This window comes from Perca flavescens, chromosome 2 (assembly GCF_004354835.1).
Source record: "Perca flavescens isolate YP-PL-M2 chromosome 2, PFLA_1.0, whole genome shotgun sequence".
Classification (NCBI taxonomy): domain Eukaryota; kingdom Metazoa; phylum Chordata; class Actinopteri; order Perciformes; family Percidae; genus Perca; species Perca flavescens.
Window position 1 is genome coordinate 43,471,814 of NC_041332.1, and position 22,547 is coordinate 43,494,360.

At 41.9% G+C, this 22,547-nt stretch overlaps 1 protein-coding gene across 1 annotated transcript in view; it reads right to left on the bottom strand.

Annotated features, from left to right (window-relative positions):
- The window catches only part of sorcs1 (sortilin-related VPS10 domain containing receptor 1), a 171,403-nt gene that overhangs the window by 125,504 nt on the left and 23,352 nt on the right, over positions 1-22,547 (bottom strand). Inside the window, exon 3 of the mRNA XM_028589998.1 lies at positions 6,702-6,801. Within this exon, the coding sequence (XP_028445799.1) occupies positions 6,702-6,801 (100 nt within the window). The remainder of the gene's footprint in view (positions 1-6,701; positions 6,802-22,547) is intronic.

The window sequence follows — 22,547 nt, forward strand, 5'->3', positions numbered from 1 at the left end:
ACGTTATAAAATGATTAACGTCGCGGTTAAAATCCCGTTTCTGGTGAGATAATGACTGCTTTCAGTCTGGGGTTTATTTTGGACACCGCACACACTGTACCAAACTTAAACTTATTCCACCAACTCTGCTCTGGTTGCATACAACACGTCTGCTTACTCTTTCTCTATCTCTCTTCTGCTCACTTTGTACACACACACACACACACACACACACACACACATTTTACAACAAATGCCTTATCACTCTGATGTGACCGAGCCCGACCCGAACCCAACCATAATTTCCAAATATCTGTCCGAACCCGGCCCGGCCCGTTGGACTTGGGTCAGGTATCCATGCCTTACTAGGAACCTCTCACCGGTCTTCACGCTTCCCACCGTGACTCCTCAGTTCTCCTGCTTGCTTAGTTTGCCTTTATTTTTTCTTTTATAAATCTACCTGAGTTAACTGTCCATCTGCCTAGTGTCCGCTTCTGGATCCATTCTACAGAACCTGTAATGCAGATGGATGGACGGACGGACGGACGGACGGACAATCAAAACTGTTAACTAATAAAAGTAAATGAGGCTTCTTCCTAGATCAGGAATTCTCAAAGTCCGGAATACAGTCTCTACGGTAAGTCAATCCGGACCCAGCCCATACCTCGTGCTATGAATACAATATACATTGAAAAGTATAACTTTTTTCTATTTGAAATACATTTTCTTAGTGACGTTAAATATACTGTAGTGGTGTACCGGAGTTGATCCGTACGTATCAACCTCCCCTGTATGTTGCTTAAAAGTTATAAGTGAGTTGATTAAAGGTTATTTTGTTATTGCCAATCGTTCCGGACCTGACCTTGAATTAAAATCAGATGTGTTTGCGTTTTAAGTTTGAGAACCCCTGTACCTGCTTGTTCTGTACTGTTTTGACCGAATGCCAACAATCATGCCAGAAACAATCCATTGTAAAAGAGGGACTTGAGTTTTATCGTTTTTAATGGAACGTTACACTGTCACCACTAGTGTTATTGCTGATGCTCACGTCAGCTGCAACAAAACCCAGATGGATGTTCAGAATTCAGACAAAAAAAAGAGGTTCCTTGGGGTCAGGCAAAGATGTTTGGAACCATGATCATTGTACATGAATCCAAAAAGGACATAGACAAAAGACTATTGAAAAAAACACAAATGCCAAAAATCCTAATGGGCCAGGGCTGTAATAGAACCAGAGTAAATTGATCCAAATGGACCTGAGCTTAGAAAAATGGGTGAACACTCACCATTTGATAATGTGCTGCCTCTAATTTGTTTTAAGCCTGCATAGAGACGTTGCCTCTGTAACCTCATCCAACTCCAAACCAGCTGAGAAATGATAAAAACTAAATGGCTTTTAATCATTACATTCATTCATCCAGGTTCACTTCAGCATTAGCATTAGTCCTCCTTTATGGTTCAATCTTAGGACAGGGGCCTTTATTTTTGCCTGTGCCGATAATTTAATTCATAGAACACGCAAATATGAATAAAAAAGGCAGATAGTGGAATTCTGTAGGGTTAGCTAAGGCTGCGTTCAGACCTCCATGAAAAACTGCAGCCGCTTATTTATTTGAGTGAAGCCACATGGATCTGTTCCTCAAACGGGACTTCCTGGATCACATTTGGCCCTTATTTGAAAGCTCCTCGACTCCTTGGTCCTCTGCTGAACCGGAAGAGGTTCTGTCCCTCCTCGGTGAAGGCCCTCTCAAAGCTCTTATTCCTGCCCCCGAGCAGTTAGCGTTGAGGAGGGATCATCGAGGAACTATAGGTGAGGATACAGAGAGCAGCCTTCCCGGGAGCCGTGCAGCTGAAGAAGTTACTAACTCCGCCCATACAGCTGACGTATTTATGTCACGCTTCAGAGGAAAGGACATCTCATCTCTCTAAAACGCATTTCCTCATGTCTTAGTCCCTCCCACCGAGGAGGCACGGGAGAGACGTAGGGAGGCAAGTGGAGGAGTCGAGGAGGCAGTTTCAGTGACATGAGAAGCACCTATTGTCTCACCGAACGCCACCTTACATGGCGAAAACTCAGTAATAATAATCTTAAAGTCACAGGCACAAACATGAAGAAGGCTTCCTGTCAATAACATTGTTATTCCCTAACTAAATATGCAGCTTGAATTCAGTATTGGCTCTTGTCAGATCCATTCAACATTTTGCAGAGATTTTAAATCCATGGCAATTTAAGTAGCTGGACCCACCCATTGTTTCGGCCACTTGTATCGGTGATCTCATTCTTTCAGTCGCTACCAAAACTTGTGATGATGGGTGAGGTTTTGAATGCATTACTGCTAACGCAGCACAAATCTGCCCGTTGAGCTCATGCTCTATTTCACCCTCTTTCATGAGCAAGATCCCAAGATACTTGAACTTCCTTCACTTGGGACACCAACTCACTCCAAATCTGAAGGGTGCAACCCTAACCTGGAGGCTGGGTTCACCCTTGGAGATATATGAAGCTCAGACCTCAAGTGAGGTAGCTCGGAGTATAGAGTCGCTGCTCTTCCGCATTTAAAGGAGCCAATCCAAGTGGTTTGGGAATCTGATAAGGATGCCTCCTGGGTGCCTCCCTTTTTAAAGGAACTTCTAAGTGTAGGAGACCCAAAATAGACCTAGAACATGCTGGAGGGATTATATCATCTGGCGTGAGAATGCCTGGGATCTCCCAAGAGGAGCTGGAAGACATTGCAGATAAATGCCCCAGATAAGTGTTAGAAATGGATGGATGGACCAACCCATCAACAAATGTAGACTACAAGTTGTGTGTGTGTGTGTGTGTGTGTGTGTGTGTGTGTGTGTGTGTGTGTGTGTTTATGTTTAGGGAGGGATATTTGAAAAGGGAAATATTCAAATCCGTAGTAGATGTGGTGAATTAAAATGGACAAATAGAGTTGGACTGCGTTTTGTCATTTGACCCTCGCTGTTTGACACCTGTTGCCCATGTTACAGCATTCAGAATGTGATGGCTTTAGGGGTGTTGAAAAATGTTCACTTTTATTATTTCACCGGCAAGACTTAGCAAAACATCCCAGCTGGCAGTACAGCAGCACCAGACACACACTTCCATGACCTACCACTGCAACTGGTCTTCTTCTATGTGGCTTGCAGTAATGTGTCGCAGATTAGGTTGCAAAATTCCGGGAATTTTCAAAATTGGAAACTTTCAATTACAATTAACGGGAATTAATGGGAATAAACTGAATGAAAAAAAACATCTTGCTGCATAATCTTGGTTAAAACAACCTGATTTAATGCAACTTCAGTTGAATGTCCTCCCTATATTCATCAATGACATGCACGCAAGTAGAATCAGCATAGGCTACTACATACTTGCCAACGTTTAGTTATTAAAATACGGGAGTTTTTTTTGGGGGGGGGGGTAATACATAACTCATTGCTATTAACCTATGTGTGTTAATTGTATAGCCCACTTGTTTTTGATAGGCTGGGAACAATAGACAGTGCTGATGGTTAACTTGGCACGCATATAACCATAACCATAGTAAATCAAAGGCAGCATGCAAGCTACCTTCATATGTTAAGCTAAAGGTCAATGATTTGGGCTACTACTTAGCCTACTGCAGGGCTATTGAGGCCACACACACTGCACAGATCCTTTCTAGAATCCAACATTCTACAGCAGATTGAAGACAGATTGAACACAGTACTGCATTTGAGCCCATGGACTACATCCCATCCAAATTCCCATAATTTCCATTCATTCCCATGAAAGTTTCCAAATTGGAATGTTTCCAAAATTCCCAAGCTAAACTTTCCATGGAAAGTTTCTGGAAATTTACCGGAAAATGTCCGCCCCTTTGCAACCCTAGTCGCAGACAGTTTACTCTGCCGAGTGCAATAATAGCTAACAAATTAACTAAATGTTACAGTACAGTATTAAACAATTGTGGAGGTGGGCGTGGTCTGCAGTCAGCTGCAGAGGAGAGAGGTGTGGGAATAGAGCAGGAGAGCAGTGCCAGGTGAGTGGATTGTATCAGCTGTTTGTTGTTGTGCTAATTACAGCTCTCCCTTTATATGCAGTAGCGTGCTGGGCCTTCACTGTTGGAGATAGTTTGGGTTGTTTTGTTAAACACACACACACACACACACACACACACAGAGCTGGCGAGGGATGTCGTTAGGCCTATTTTAGGGGGGGCTGAAGCTACCCCAAAATGTTCCTAAGCCCCCCTAAATAATAATGGGAACAACAATATTAATAGCCGTATCCTCATTCATATTTAGACACAACAAATGATATATATCCAGCTACAAAAAAATAGTTAGACAGAAGTTAGACAGAAGTACAGAGACTCGTGCTATCAAGATGATGCACCGCGCCGTCTCGTTGCGTTGGTGTGAACTGGCAGCTTTCAGAGCGCTGGGAGTAACTGGGGGATTCATCTCGTCTCGTCGCTACTCTTTGGTCTGAACTCGCTATGCACCCTCCCCCCCACACATACACACACACACACACCGATACACACACGTTAATGGTGAAAGGAAGAATTATTACACGTAGTGATACAGAGTGAAATTGCAAGTTGTTTTTAATGACCTGCTTACCTTTAGCTAAGTTTTCTTGAGGTAAAGGAAAGGGGATATTTTGGTTTGCTATGGAAAACTAAAGTCTAGCTAGAGTGAATGAGGGAAATTCAAGAAATGGTTAACTTAGCAAGCTAATCACAACTGTTTATTCATTGGCAATAACATAGCCTATCTCTATAGTAGGCATATTCTAAAACAATATCAATCCCCATAGAATGTTGTTGTCAGTGAAAACTAAATGTCATAGGGTCCCTGTTAATGCTGTTGTACCGTTGTATCCTTCAATTCATGGAGCAGATGAGATGGATATTAGAAGATAGTTCAGCAGAGAGAAAGAGAAGCAGGAGATTGGCAGAGCAGTTGATTCTGAGGGAGCTGGTGTGATTGAGGTCAGTAGTGGTCTATAGGTCTAAGGATTGTTTGGTTTTCTTCTAACAATCAGCATTTGTTGGCAGGCCTAGGTACTATGCATAGCCTAAACTAAATTATTTCATTATATTTATTATATATGCTAGCTATATTCTAACCATTTCATTGGCTGTGATAAATTAAATAAATATGTAGATGTTACCTAAATGTAGGCTAGGCTAAAGATGAGCACATGCCCACAGATACACATGTGAAAATAAAATGAAAGCAATCCTACATACAGTACATACAGTATATACAGTAATCATTACTCCAAATCTTTTATTCCTTCCGCCATCAGGTTATTGTATTTAGACAGTAGCCACTTTAAATAGGATCCGTATTAATATCTTACATGATAAAGTATGCAGTGATGCCTATTTTTTTCTTTTTCTTGTACTGCCATTTGTGGGGTTTTGTTTTATCTTAAAGGATAAGACAGAAGGAACAAAGTAGAAACGGAAGAAGAAGATATGTCTGTCACTTTTTACTTGTTAACATCTTGGTTTCTTGACTGGTTGTTGACATAAGTGTAGCTCTAATACAGTAATAAAAGATGTGAGTGCAAAGATTTTGCTAACGAAAGTTACAAATACCCTGGGGGCTAAGCCCCCCCTGTCTTTCAATCCTAGTGATGTCCCTGGAGCTGGCCGTATCATACAGACAAAAGTAACATACAGAGTCTTGCAGTGATCTGGGAAAGGACTGTAGACCACCGACATGCAACAATGCTAAGAAACGGGACAAAGGCGTAGCCTGACACAGGTGGGTCTTGCTCTGAGACATTTTTCTTTAATTCTCTGTACGTATAATAATCTGTATCTATAAATAATCTACATAGATGGTTGTGTTAAGGCACAAAAGGTTTGGTACACAAGGTATTTGAGTTAAGTTTAATTGTATTTCCTCTTATATTGCAAAATGCATATTCATCCATTTCTTTCTCCCAAAATAAGGTAATGCTATTTCTGATATTTAGTGAGACTTCATCTTAATCCCAAACATTAAATATTCCATCCTCCCTCTATGTTCAGGTTCCACTCACTATCTCGGTATCATCGGCTTGCTCGACACCTTTACCTGACCCGATGTCCCACCACTGACAGAGCACCTAACTGGATCATGTGGGCGGCCGGGATTCTGAACTAAGGTGGGGCTGCATTTCATCTTCATTATTAGACAATAATTAACTCCGAGAAAATGACCCTTCCTGATTAGAGTTGTGTAATGGGGAGAAAGGTGAAATTGTGGAGTGAACAGACACAGATGGATGTAACCATCAATTGACCCAAACCCAGGAATCTACAGCGCCACCGCCTGAAGAAATGGCTGCAAACAGGAACCCATCCTTGCCTGTTTCCCCTTTTTCTTCTGGCTTCTAATTTATTTAGTTCCGAAAAGAAAAAGAGAAACTAAAGCCGAGCCAGCCATTTTATTTTCTTTGCTCCCAGCTCTCTAGGTAGATCCCACATGTTAATAAATGATCTACTGTTCAATGCATACTGACATTGCAGAAAGTGACAGAGGGAGAGCCAGGCATCAAACAGAACGATGAGTCATGCCTGACTTTGCATGCTTTGTACCAGGCCAACAGTGAAGAAGAAACAAGAGCAATGCACACACACACACACACACACACACACACACACACACACACACACACACACACACACAATCAAGAGAATTATCACATTTTAAAGGGAATAAAAGAAGAATGTTACCTTTCTCTTGTTGTTCGGGCTCACGTACAAATAACTGAGTATTGTCTTTGCTCCTACTTTGTCATTCAGCTTCTGGTACGTCGCTCCGTAGTCAGTTGATCTGTAATTTAATCAGAAAGGTATGATGAACACTTGATGAATTACTTGTTGCAATTAAAAGTCCCCCGAGAATTCTTTGGGAGAGGGGAAAGAGCACTGACGTAATTGAGTCCCTTTTGTGCTCAACGTAGCAACATGAACCCCCAGCGGGGTAACAGGGGCCACATCATTACGGACACTGCGTGGTGACCTCAGCTGCTGGATTATAATGCACACAAACAGTACATCCTGACACCCACAGCAGAGCACACAGTAACAACGCAACATTTTACAATCCAATTACACACATATGATGCTAACATTGAAACACAATTAGTGGAATGTGAACATGCTCTAAAAACCCCACGGAACAACATTAACAGCACCATCCTCTCCCTGCCAGGTACAATAAATAAACTGTACAGGGAGTCTTTGTGCCCTGTCCACCTGCTGGCAGTAGAAGAAAAGTGTGGTTTTAGTGGTACTTAGTGACCTAGAAATCTAACTATAAATGGAGGAACCTGTGTGCCTGTGTGTGTGCAGTACAGCAACGGGGACGGGGAGTTGCTACATCCCTAGAAGGCTCTTTGATTGCGGGTCACCAGCTCTGCTTCCAACGGAGAGCCCACGCCTTCGTGTCTTCGCACTGGGTTACTGGTGTCGTGCCAAAAAGTGATCATCCACCAAAAAGTAATTGCTATCTACCTAGTCTATATCCACGACGTTCGACTCCAGGGATTGCTCCGTTGCTGCCGGAAATTCTGCTGGATTTCACTCTTTTCTGCCGGATGTCCGTCCACCTTCCTCTTTCTTTGTGTTGGCGTTCTAACCTCTGGTGGATTTGTGAGGACTATGGTTAACTGCTCCTCAGATCTCTGCAGGGTAAATCCAGACAGCTAGCTAGACTATCCTAACTATGTCCAATCAGAGTTTTCTGTTGCACAACTAAAACAACCTTTGAACGTACACGTGTTCCACCAAAACAAGTTCCTTCCTGAGATTATAGCCGCTTTCCGACCAGAGGGATTTTTGCAGTTCCTAGAACCCTTTTTTTCTCGCGTTCCGACTGGACCAATTTGGGGATTTTTAAGTTCCTCTTGCCGCAGTTCCTCTAACTCTTTCAGCTCCTACTTCAGGCCAGGGTCTTTTTGCTGTTCTCTTTTCAGCATAGGGACCTAGGTCAACGAGGGTCGGGTTTCCTGTACAGACAGACCAACAACGGGACAATTTTAACAGTTTTCGCCATCTTATTCATCACCGCTAGCTTGTTGCCCGGCCAGTCCTGCTCAGAGACCCTGCTGTCAGCCGGAGGTCTCTCAGACCGCTCTCGTAAATAAGAGGCTTTTATTTCGCCGTTGACGGTTCGTTTGTTTAAATATCACAACACATGTCCATCATAAGATTAACGGGAACCTGTGGTTAACTGTCTTTTTGGAGTTAAACTCCACAAGCGTGCCCTGCGGGCTTGACAACCTCGCTGACCGGGCCGTCACACACACAAACACACACACACACACACACACACGTCCACAGCGCAGCAGGCAGAGGCAGGGACGAGATAGATACCCGTTTCTCTTCGGGAGACTTGTTTCAATCATGACATTAGATTTAGTATTTAGTTCATACTTTTTTTGGTGCATTTGTTTTCTGATTTTAACGCTATAAAGACCGTGCTTGCATCACTCCCTTACCCCTCCTATAGTCCCTATGGCCACCTGGCCAGTGTGAATGCAAATGTAAAAAACGGTTTTGGGGGAGAGTAGTTAGTAGATCTGCTTAGAAGTCGACTGTTCCTAAAACTACATTCCTGTAACTACTTGGTTGGAAAGCGGCTTATTTAGCAGAGCCTAGAGGTCGACCGATTCATTGGTTTTGCCGATTAATCGGCACCGATAGTTGATTGGTGGAACTATCGTTATCGGCAAAAATCCATGTCGATAGTTTTTTCTGGTTGCGTCCGTTGCTGGAGTGGCTGAGAAGCGCACGCTGTCATTCATTCCACAGTACACAGAGCTGAGAAGGCTCTGCTGGCATCATGCATTACAATAGCTCCTCTAGAGGCAGAATAAAAACTATCACTGATGCCTCGTGTTGTTTATTTTCGACACGTGTTACTGCGCGCTGCACGGAGAACACATGCTGTGCGACATCAGATGCGCGTTTAAAGCATCGACAGCAAAAAGGTATGTATACAGTACATTTTGTCATATCATTATAAAGTTATTAATTTGTTGAATAGATGCTGCATTAGTAGAGAAAGAACAGCACAACAGTAGGTTTGTTTGCTTGGAACACGCCCCATAATCACAGCCCAATGGATCGGTTTCAGACTCACATTCTGACTAGAATCTGAGTAGGACCACGTCAGGCTAGGTCTAAACTCTTCTACAGAGAAGAATGGCGTCACTGTTTTGAGATTTGGCATACATTTGGGCCTTTCTTGAAGAAATGTAAATAGTTTGTCCTTTATATGAATTATAATGCTCATTATGTTTATTTTTGCACTGGATGACTCCAAATATGTAGGAGAACTGTTTTAGACAACACACATGCTTGTGTAGCATTGCTGTGGGTGTAATATCAATAAATATGACATTATTATTTTGATTATTGGCAAAAGCGTCTGGACTTTTTTTGAAAAAATGTATGTATTTTGTCAACTGTTTTATCCAGTATCAATTCTAAATACTATCGGTCGATTAATCGGTTATCGGCAAATACGGCCCAACCTAACTATCGGTATCGGTAAAATCCACTATTGGTCGACCTCTAGCAGAGCCCCCAACGTCGCCTTCAAGGCAGCACTGCGACCGTCGCCTTCAAGGCACCTAACCCTAACCATTGCTTAATCCTAGTGCCTTCCAGGCAGCCCTGCTTCACTCGCCCAGGTTCCTCTGGATGTATGATGACTAGACACCAAAAAGGAGACACGCCAAATCTCTAGATGAGCCGCAGCCAAGCGGCGCCTGATTGAAATGTGCTTATAGTTAGATAAAGTTGGGGTACCCGCTCCAAACGGCCCCTGCACTAGTTACTTTAATTTGGGGTTAATACATGACATAAAACTTCCTCAGTTGCTGCTCTTATTTTTCAATATTCTACAATGTAAGGCTAGTGGCTGGAAAGTATGGTAGCCCTGAAAGGCAAGGTGTGAACAAAATTGTACGTCTGATAAAGTTATATCGTCTGTTTTGGTAGTTATCGCTACTATCGCTAGCAGGTGCTTTTTCTTTCTTATAGCTAACTCTGGTACAGCTAAGAAGCTGTGCACTGTCCCTGTTAAATAATAAATGAATACATAAATACCATGTAAATATCAACACTTCTCTGCTGTGCCTTAGTGCTATTACTGCAGTCTCTAGCCGGAGGGATGTTGTGCACGGTTAAGCCATTAAACACGGCAGATCAGCTGGTTACATTTTGTGCAACCAGCATCAGACTGTGGTCAAATAACCACAGAACCCCCCTGCGTCAACTAGTGCAGAACCCGATCAAAACGGGCCTGTTTGGAACGGTTGGTTGCCGAGATATTTAAAAGACGAGACACACACACACAGAGAAAGGGTCCTCACTTCATAGTTAGATTATTCTAATCTACACTAGTTTTACACGGATCGGCTCTGATGCCATCCAAATCCCTTTTATATCTTAAAATCATCCACCCGAATGAATTATTTTCTCCGGCATGGACATTTCACTGACCCTCTACCAGTCCCTGTAGGCTAAGCTTTATAAATAATGTATTGCATTGATGTATGACAGTTTTCTTTAAAGACTTATGATTAGAGAGGCTGCGCGCAGTAATCCCACTGCAGCTAATATCGTGGGACATTCAAACTGCAAAAAAACGGTCCTGAGGGAGTTACAAGCGAAGCAAGACACAGAAACACAAGCGCGGATTCATACAAAATTCTGTATTGACTTTCAACAAGCATAGACCAAGAAAGCAGGGGGCCGCAGCCCGGGTATTTTTTGGAGACCGATATATATATTTTTATGAATAAAAGGCTGAATTGTGTGGGTTTTTTTTTCTCAAAACTTGTAGTCTACTTAAAATGAGCCAAACCCTATTGTTCCCCATCATCCACTCCCAGTGACTGCTCTGCACTCTCACACCTGTCTCTGTGTGTAGAATATATGTATCTCCTGAGTGCTGACTGCTATGATGTGGGCTTAGACTTGCAGCAGGATGTGTTCTGGTTGTGGACTGGATGTTTGTTGTGTGATATTGTTTCATCTGTACATTTACGTGTAAACAGACTTGGTCTGTCGCGTCGGATCAGAGGGGTTAATCTGAGCATGTGTATTTCAAAATGTACGTGTCCACAGGTGTGTGGTGTCGACAGCCCCCTTCTGTATCTATAGAAAAATAACCAAAACAACAACATTTTTGGCCGACAAGTGACTATCGTTGGCTGTTTCAGAACCATGGCCAGCACTGTTTTGTTGTGAATAGGTGTGGCGCTGTCCATAGTACTGAAACGGAGCCTGCTAAGGGGGACACGTGAGGGGACTGCAGTGTGTGTGTGTGTGTGTCGGAGGGGGGGGGGGCTTGTTTTACTATATTCGTGGGGTCCAGTTTCCAGCAGCCTTCAATCTGAACAGGAAACACTGTTAGGTCCGATTCCGATTTAATAAAATGTTATCAGACCCATATTTCAGCTTGTACACAGTCTCAGTTTTTTTTATTATGACAGAGTAGCTGTTAAAATGCTCTACATGTGATCTGTTGCTGATTTTAATTAACAACAGACTGGAGATGATCTGTAATCTGAACAGATTTACTCTCTCTGACTTCTAAATGTAACTATCAGCCACACAACACGTGTTCTGTACAGAATAAGCCTTTAAATCAGACAAATAGTTAAAATTGTATATAAAATGTCATCATGTTGAGTCGATTGCCTCTCAGCTGTTAGATCAGCTGAGAGGCCGGCGTTTCCCAGCATGCCCTGGGTCCGCCTGGGTCTTGCAGTCGGTTGGAAAGCACCTGCGCTGCCTGAGTCTCAAACCTGCAGCCGCCTTGATCTTGTGAGATTATCGTTGCCCACGTGTCCATGTCATCAGAGCGAGTCGGGATCAAGTCGGACACAAATCTATTTTATATTATCTTTACCTTGCCTCTTAGGGTTTCCATAGGAAAGAATAGTTTTAAAATGTTTTAAATGCGCTTAGTTCAAGAGGCCACGATGTCATGTGACCTGAGTGTGTGAAAACAAAAATACCCAGAGGTTTTGTCAATGAAAGCTGATGGCACTCACTTAAAAAAAAAAAAAAAGATTATTTTTTGGGCATTTATTTAATAGGAAAACTGAAGATGTGAAAGGGGAGAGAGTGGGGCCGCTGCAACAAGGACTAAGCCATAGTACATGGGGCGCACGCTCTACCAGATGAGCTATCCAGGCACCCCACATGGCACTAATTTTATGCCAAATGGGGCCGATTGCCTGTTGAAATTGGATTGGCAGCAGGCACTGTTGTTGGCAGACTTTGGAAGAAGTTAGCATGAACAGGCTTTCAGGATCTAAAGCATCTCTCTGAGAGTATCCCCAAATGGGGAAGTGGGCAGTATAACAGCATGATGAGGAGAACAGGTGTGTTCCCAGTCCGATTATCACCTGTGTCAACTGTGTGGAACATGTGAAATGACACATTATGTAAAATTGTAATATTTCTGGTTTGGCATCTGTCCAAAGAAGTTGTTCACCCATCCCTTTTTTTTCGACCTAAAAACATCAGTGTAAATACAACAGTGCATATAGGGTCCACAGTCTGAAAGCTTTAACCACACTGGAGAAATGTCTAAGGAACTAGTATTTAACAATAAGGCAACAAGTGGAACATGAAAATTTGGAGAGAGAAAAAGAGCAAAATATGTGAAGTGGGGAAAATACTGGTGCAGTATATGTTTAAAGTAATGGTTCGGAGTAATGTCACCCTAGGGTCCTTTGCACCATGACCTCGAGCCAAACACCCCCTCAGAAGCTTTTTTCACCTGGGTCTAACATTGGGAGAGTTAGCGTTATCAGCTGAATAGCTTAGCGCAGGGGCTAATGGATCCGAAGTGGCTCTTAACATTACCCCACTAATAATGCCCGAAATGATACCAAACGTCTACAGTAGTACAAATAAGTTATGTAATCATAAAACGATGGATTGGAAAGTTTGTAAGTACACCAGAAGTGTATGTAAATAACACATGCCTGTTGGCTTCTGCTCTCTCTGCTGCTGCTACCTGCAGTAAGACGAGTGCTTAGGGCTGTCTACAAATTACAACACCGAAAAGAGATGCAACAAAAATATTTATTAATTTAATGATTAAATAAAGTAGTGTCTCCAAACTTACCTCAATTATAACTTGTCTCCTGCTAGTTATTCTACAGCACTTACTTTAAAAAATAAGTTAAATTAATAAATATTTTTGTTGCATCTCTTTTCGGTGTTGTAATTTGTAGATGGCCCTAAGCACTCGTCTTATAGCAGCAACAACAACAGCAGAGAGCAGAAGCCAGCAGGCAAGTGTTCATAAACTTCTGGTGTACTTACAAACTTTACAATCCATCGTTTTATGAGTGCATAACCTATATGTACTACTGTAGACGTTTGGTATCATTTCGGGCATTATTAGTGGGGTAATGTTAAGAGACACTTCGGATCCATTAGCCCTTGCGCTAAGCTATTCAGCTGATAACGCTACTCTACGCTAACTCTCCCAGTGTTCGACCCAGGTGAAAAAAGCTTCTGGGGGTTTGGCTCGAGGTCATGGTGCAAAGGACCCTAGGGGGACATTACTCCGAACCATCACTTTAAGATTCAAACCTTATACCCTTGTATTAACTTTTAGCTAAATGGCCCGTGTGTGACAGTGATAGCTCGGTCAGCGTGCTTGTTACACCAGCAATCTCTTACAACAGTTCCAGTTCATCTTGGCTGGCTGTCAGCATAACTAGCTATATTTACAGTTTGAATTCCATCACGCCACTTATACAACATCTCCCTAAATGTCTTATAAAGCTACGGTGTCCGATTTCAAGTTAATGATTTTTTGTGAACAGTGGGGGTTTCGGTAGCTATGACTGTCCCTTCAATCCTAGCTATGTGTGGCTAGCTACAAATCACGGATAGTTAGCTTCATTTTTGGCGTAATTTCTGTATATTTACAGTTTGAATTTCATCACGCCACGTATACAACATCTCCCTAAATGTCTTATAAAGCTAACAACGGTGTCCGATTTCAAGTTAATGAATATTTGTGAATTTCAGAGGAATTCTAGGAGGAGCTAGCTCTCATTGATAGAGCTACATCCAGTCGCAGGCACTATCAATGAGACTCGCGGACAAGCGGCGTTTATTTCCCCAATCGTTTGTTTAAATAACTCAACACATTATAATTACACACATTAAAAGATTAACTGGAACCTGTGGTAACAGATTGCTGGCGTAACAAGCTCACTGACCACGCTCTCAATCACACACACCGGGCATTTAGCTAGCAGGAAGAGGGGAGCTGCAGGCCCTGGAGCTCTGTCAGAGCACCAGCGTTTAGTAGTCCATTATCCAAAAAACGGTGACTTTGCGCGGGTATGGAGTGCTGTGGGCTGCCAGTCGTGTCGGAGCTCCAAGTACCTCAGAGCAGGCCGGGGTGTGTGAAGGAAGGCAGGCCGGGCGGCGAGGCAGCAACACAGGCAGCACCGGCAGCAGAATTCCGACACACAGTTGGACAAAATTTGCAATTAGCCATCCATTTTCGTAAAATGGCCCATATTTGAGCCTTACATAGTTGATTTCTCGCATAAAAAAGTTTCAGAAGGGAATTTTGTAATGGAATAGCAGAGATCTGCGCAACCTAGATTCAGAAGACTACCTGATCTCAGGTCAGTTGTGTAGCCTATGTAAATGTTGGGGCGTGACCGTTCTCTTAATACACCCATGGGCTGACAAAGGTTCCGGTTTTAGGGAGGTTGACGTCAACTTCCAGCTTTGTTGGGATTCGCCCGTTTTCAGCATCAGTTTCAAAATATGAAATTTTCATAGTAAAGGGGTATCAGTGGGACTTTGAGTCTTATTTACCCACCGAACTGTCGTTATTCAACTATGACAGTGTAAAATCGGTTTTGCATTCTATCACCCCTTTAAACCAAATTAACTTTTTCAAAAGAAATTCAATCACTTTCTAACTGTGTATAATATTTACCTCAGTATATTTCTCTTAGGTTTGTTTAAAAGAAAATGAGTGTTAAAAGTTGCCTTTTACATTGTAGGATTGTTATAACATGTTTTTAACTTGGTGACATGCAATTGCAGTGCATGAGTGACTTAAGGCCCACAAGAAGAGTTTACATGACTTCCCAGACTGGGTATCCCCATAGCACATACCTACTCACTACTTGTGACAGACAATTAAGTTTCTGTCATCTTAAACATGAGAATGTTTATCTGCTACTTAGTATATTGATTTACAAATTTGATGTAGATTTACGGATAAAATACACATTAGTTTTGCCAAAGAGGTTGATAAGACAATAATGCATGGACCTGTTGAATACAGTTCAAACTGACTAACCTCGCCTCATAACGAGGCCGTGACCTATATTTGCTCGGAGCTGTCTGCAAGTCCAGATTTACATGATGCTGATAATGAGCCATTGTGTGTAAATAATTTTTACTTTTTCATCTTTCCTTGTTTAATTTTACTGTGACTTATGTTTTTTTATTCATACCACTCTCATTTAATTGTTTTCCAGCTGACTGTAAGACATATTACGAGACAGCACGCAGGAGCTTCAGCTAGAAACAACCAGATGCATCGCGGGCAGAAGCTGTGAAGAGTTCAGCTCGGAGTCGGTCGAGAAGAAAAGAGAAGATCCGTTTTTGGTTAATGTGAATATTTTTCAGGTGCATTCATAGATGTGTTGTGTCCATAAGCAGTATATCGGGCAGTACTGATTGTCTTTATTGATTGATTTTACAGCTGCTGGAAGCGAGACAGAGTGTGCTGGCTGCGCCTGAGGTGACATTTGGAAGACCATAGACCTACAGGACATTTGGACCGTGACCGAATGCCACCATAGATCCGGCCACAGGACATATATATTTATTATGTGTGCTGTGTTTTTTTGTACATAGTTTTTTTTCTGATTGCGTTTGTGTTTTGTGTCAATAAAGCTCTATCTTTGAATAAACAGCACGTTCCTGGCAAATCATTTTAATTAGGATAACCATGACATGAATATACAACATAGCATATATGAAATAAATATATATAATACATACATAAATAAATAAAAATTATATATATATATATATATTTTTTTTTTTTTTTTTTTTTTTTAATAATAATGGCCCAGGCTGACCAGCCTAACCCATGACAGACCTGTCAACCAATCACAGGAGATTTTTCTTGTTTAAAAGTAGTGGTTTCATCCAATAGCGAGTGAGTAAATTCCAGCCAGGCCAGACGTTCTCTGGCCAGGCTCCTATTCATATTCTAATTAGATCCATTAACACCTCCGCGGGGGCTCTCCACATACATCATGGTTTGTTTCCGACAATATGTGGCACAGACGAACGTGACGTTCACAGGCTGTAAATTGTCGATAACTGCTGAAAATTAGGGGGATTTCCAAGGATTTCCGGGCGTTTACAGGTGTTTACAGGCGTTTACGGGGACGGAAATTTCACTTTTCATGCAGTGGTCCCCACTGTATTGAGCCCCATTTTAAAGGTTCCGGGAGATGCCATGTTTCAAGTAGCGAAGGGGTGTGTGAGTACTTTGATTAACTGTACTTTGATGAATTGTTCAGACTTGATTGTATTATGTAACATAATGCAAGTACATTGCGATAACAGTAGGGAAGTAGAAATGTATTTGATGTGGTTGTTGTATTTTGTATAATTGTTTATATTGAGTACATTTCAGATTTCTCTTGTACTGTGATAGGGTTGAGATAATGTCAGTGGCAGGCTATAAAAGGCTGCCAGTTTCCATCTAGCGCTGCTGCCGTTATGGACCACATGCTGCCTGTGGTGCTCAGTTTGTTTGTTGCGATCATGGCTTCCATTTTTGTGTTAGTTGTCGGTGAAATAATCACATTTTGATTTGCACCGTACGTCTGCCTCAAGTCTCCTGTTGTAAATATCCAACCGCGATGCGGCCATTCTAACAATCGGTGTAGTTGCATGGAGTATGAACACTTGTGTATATAATCTGATGCAGAAGATGTGTTTCTAAATTTAGGTTACAGGGAACTGTGTACCCTTGTTCTAAAGCACTATGGCATTATTATTTGAGAAGAGTTCAAGCAGTTAAAGGGGCTGTACTCGACATTCAGAACATTAATATAGCAGAAAACAAATATTTGCTATGTAAAGATATAGTGGAGAATGAAGCTTCTCTGTTCTTTGTTTTGCGTGCATGTGGCCGTTAAATCTTTTTTGGTATTTCACGTATTGGGGACTGGAGTTTTCATTTATTTTTTATTATTTTATTTAACATGATCGTAGAAGGTGCTATTGAACTGAGGCATATCAGAAATGTCTGTTTACAGGAGAGTACTGATTATTAGTTATTATTATTAATATTATTATTATTATAACTTTAGCTTTTGTAATAAATGTTCTGTTTGACTGTTAAATGTTGTTAAATGTTCCATGCTTATTAAAAGAAACTATTGCTGGCAATTCATATCTATGTTCTCATCCTTGCATAAGAATAGTTTAGATCAGTGGTTCCCAACCTGGGGTCCGGGCACCCCTTAAGGGGGTGGCAAAGATCACAGGGGGGGGCGCAAGTCTTTATCTGGTTTGAGGTTGAGGTAAAAAAAAAAAAATATTTGCACATGTTAAACAAATTATAATAATACACTAGAATATACACTCACCTAAAGGATTATTAGGAACACCCTACTAATACCGTGTTTGATGCCCTTTTGCCTTCAGAACTGCCTTAAAGGGCACGAAGCTCCCGTTCCACCACATCCCAAAGATGTTCTATTGGGTTGAGATCTGGTGACTGTGGGGGCCATTTTAGTACAGTGAACTCATTGTCAACCAATTTGAAATGATTGGAGCTTTGTGACATGTTGCATTATCCTGCTGGAAGTAGCCATCAGAGGATGAGTACATGGTGGTCATAAAGGGATGGACATGGTCAGAAATTATGCTCAGGTAGGCTGTGGCATTTAAACAATGCCCAATTGGTACTAAGGGGCCTAAAGTGTGCCAAGAAAACCTCCCCCACACCATTACACCACCACCAGCAGCCTGCCCAGTGGTAACAAGGCATGACAGATCCATGTTCTCATTCTGTTTATGCCAAATTCTGACTCTACCATCTGAATGTCTCAACAGAAATTGAGACTCATCAGACCAGACAACATTTTTACAGTCTTCAACTGTGCAATTTTGGTGCGCTCGTGCAAATTGTAGCCTAATTTTCCTATTTTTAGTGGAGATGAGTGGTACCAGGTGGGGTCTTCCACTGGTGTAGCCCATCCGCCTCAAGGTTGTGCGTGTTGTGGCTTCACAAATGCTTTGCTGCATACCTCGGTTGTAACAAGTGGTTATTTGGGTCAAAGTTGATCTTCTATCAGCCGGAATCAGTCGGCCCATTCTCCTCTGACCTCTAGCATCAACAAGGCATTTTGGCCCCCCAGGACTGAAGCATCCTGGATGTTTTTACTTTTTCAGACCATTCTTTGTAAACCCTAGAAATGGTTGTGCGTGAAAATCCCAGTAACTGAGCAGACCAGCCCGTCTGGCACCAACAACCATGCCACGCTCAAAGTAGCTTAGATCACCTTTCTTTCCCATTCTGACATTTAGTTTGGAGTTCAGGAGATTGACCTGGACCACACCCCTAAATGCATTGAAGCAGCTGCAATGTGATTGGTTGATTAGATAATTGCATTAATGAGAAATCTTGCAGGTGTTCCTAATAATCTTTAAGGTGAGTGTATAATGTATACAAAAGTCTGTATAAAAACTATATATTTTTGTTCTCGCTTAAAATTGTAGGCAGGCTACTTAGTAGGCCAAACCTCCGGGACCCCTTAACCTGGGACCCTTGCTGTCATCAGGTCAGCTGCTAGCTGCTATCATCCTCGTTTTTCCTGCCGCCACGGCATCACTATTTAATGAATGAAACAGGGCGGAGAAACGTAAAAGTGCTGATAACTGCTCTGTATCAAAAAGGAAAGTAAGGCTCTATCTCCAGAGTTACCTCAACTTCGGATTTGGGGGGCTCAGCTTTTCTTAGACATAAGTAGGGGGGGCCAAGGAAAAAAGGTTGGGAACCACTGGTTTAGATGGTGTCTCATGTTATAATGCTTCATGACATGTTTTATCTGTTACACAGTGAAGATTAAACTAAACTAACTAGCTAAACCTTAAAAAAAAGAAAATCGCGAATTGAATCGTAATATTATTAGTATTTGATTTTTTTCCCCAAATCGTTCAGCCTTAGTTGGAATTGAACCTGCAGCCGCTGTGGCTAGCACAGAGCCTTTGTACATGGGGCGCACGGTCAACCAGGTGAGCTATCCAACACCCCGACATCAGAACTGGCTGGGCTAAGGATCAGCACGTCTAAATGTGAGGCCATGGTTCTCAGCAGGAAGCCGATAGAGTGTTGTAGTCAAGACCACCTAAACCGAGACCAAGTCATCACCAAGACCAGAGTCTATCGAGACCGAGACAAGCCCAAGACCAGACTAGTGCGAGTCCCACTGCAGGACACGATAAAATGTGGAAAATCCTAACCACAGGCACTCCAAAAATTGATCTGAAAGATCCATAATCTCATAAAAAAAAACACCCACAGAAAACAAATTAAGATTATTCTTCATTTGCCTCTTTTATTTCCATAACATACAGAATATACACAACTAGCTAATATGTATAGCTAATATTTGTTTTCTTTTAGATGTTGTTTTGGAAATAAACTCCTTATGTTATGGTTTATGTAACCAAATTTTATTACCAAGGATTTGGCTGAAATCTCCCAGACATTCACCCGTATTCACTTTGTTGGGAGTGTGTGTTAAGGGGTCAGGGAGAGAGGGGTTTACGGTAACACATTTCATATTGGAAATGAGTCAAGTTATTGGTTTCATTTGAAGCAGGACGTTTTACATCCAATCACAGTAATGATGTTAATACATAAATCGGACAATAGACCTTTTTCACAGCAGACATGTTGACATGTCATAATAGGAACAGCACAGTTGTATTCAAAACCATTAATGATGGCTGCATTCCACTTAGGAGAGGTCCTGGTATTGTGCATGCTGACTTACTGAAATAGCTTACTGGAACACTTGATGGAATTGAGCCATTGTTAAGGTGATCAATTTCAGCTGTGCTTTTCCTACTATGACAAGTCAAGATGTCTGCTGTGACAAAGGTCCATGGACAAGCAATTTAGTGATATCCCTGCAGCTGTAGTCTTGACCGGTATTGAAATTAAGTCCTGAGTCCTCTTAATCTGAGACCGAGACAAGACCAAGTAAAAATATGGTTGATTCCAAGATGACCCCTTCAAAAAGTGGTCTTGAGACTGGTCTTAAGACCAAGACCGATTTCGAGTACTACAAAACTGCTACTCCAGGTGGTTAACGAGTCCTTACCCCAAGTGTTCAAGTGACTTCAAGTACCTCAGAGAGTCAGAGCTGGTTAATGTGGCTCGGGAAAGGGAAGTTTGGGGTCCCCTGCTGGCGCTGCTTGACCCTTGATGAAGATGGAGGGATGTATAGTTTTGGTGCCTAAACCTAATCAAACAGTGACCATTTCACAACTTTAATGGCATGTTTAAAACCACAACCGTTACATTCTCTGGTTTAGATATTATCGGTCATAGCTAGAGACGCTCATTTATGAAACGCTTCTGTGGGTGGTATTACAGCATCGTAATAAACAACATATATGGTCGTATGGTTTGGAGGACTTGTTGCTTTCCGCATCAGCCTTCAACCTCACTAAGTCTGCCCCAAATACTAAACTACAGTTATGCAACTTACTCCAACAAGTCTATGTGTGCATGGTTTTGTATTGTTTGTTACACATTTTTGTATATATATAAATGTGTGTGTGTATGTGTGTGTGTGTGTGTGTGTTTTCTCTTCTTCTCACTTCATATAGTAGCTCATAATTTCCTAAATGAAAATAGCGACAAGCCAGCTTTAAACAGTTGAATCAAGAACAGTGCTTAAATAGTCAAATGTTGGTCAAAGTGCTAATGCAAATTAGTGTGCAGTAAAAATGTAGCATTTCAGACTCTGAGCTGTCAGGTCTAATTTATTTTGAGCGGCCTGAGGCTCAATCAGCCTGAGGCTCAATGAGCTATTCTAATTTCACATGAAGATAGAGGAAAAAAGCCCAAAGCATGCAAATCTTAAAATGCAGCAAAGACACCGCAGCATGCCTTGTGTGACTTCAAATGAAGCAATCACTCACATTGACTGATGTGGGTTTTTTCCACCTTCTTTCAGTGTAGCTGTTAAATCCAGACTAAAGTCCTCGTTTGAAGGGGTTAAAGGAGTTTACTGAGAACGTCACGCTTGAAGTTTACATACAGCCATGAAAATACAGAATATTCATGGCACGCTGGCGATACTGTGTCATTTACTAGCCCTTTAAGATGTTGCCAAAGTAGTGCATGTCAGTTATCTTCTGTATCATATCACACTGAAATAAAATGAACATGTACTTTGCATAATTGTACGCAGAATTACGTAAAAATACACATGCGAAGATGGACAATAACCCCCAATAACCTGAAATTGTATTCATTATATGCTGGTTTCATGGTGAGAAAATGCATTGCCACCAGGCAAACTCTGCTGGATAAGTCCAGTATGATTCATCAGAAACCATCAAGAGCCAGGAGCATGGGACAATGACATCATCGGGCTATTGATCGGCTCCTCAGAGGCCCCTGTCACAGAATCACTTGATTTAGGGGCCAATGACTTATTTTTAGTGTCACAGCAACTTTCAACATGAACCAATAAAATAGCCCAACCCAGCAGCTGAAACCCCAGGATGATGGAAGTTACATTGAATGAAAAATGATAGTTTCTCAAGGACGATGATTCGGACCGAAACTTGTCTGCCTTGCTAGTGGTTTTTGAAAGGCTATTCAGTGGTTATGTGTGGGTGTAAAACCCAGCTCTGACCACACTGCCGTGGTATCCGTTGTGAGGATGTTGCCCCTTCACAGGGGCTGAAGGTGAGCCAATGCTTCAGACTGTCTACACGTTGGATTAAACAAGGGGGGACTTTAGAAAACATTGTACGAGGACACAATATGATATCAGTGCTATTGATATGGCTCACTGAGGAAAATGAATTCTGGATATGCTAGGAGGACGACTGAGCTATTCCCATTACATCTTGAAACATACTCTCTCTCACACACACACACACACACACACACACACACACACACACACACAATCAAAAGCCTTACACCCTTTTTACTTTCTCTGAGAAAGATTAGAATTATGTCTATAGTCACTTATTAGAATATGTTTCAATTATAATTTCCAGAGTATACTACACTTTGATAGGCAGCTACTACACAGCTTTCACATTCTCCGTGGGGGTTTGATTAATCATGGTTTGGGCGGTGGGAGCTGCATGCATCTCGGGAATGTTAACATGGGGTCACACTCTGTATTAGTGCGAAGAAAACACTAGTTTTGAATTTAGAAACCCTCAGCAAGCTGAAACAGTGTATCTTATGCTCAGCAGGCTAAATAATACCCTGTA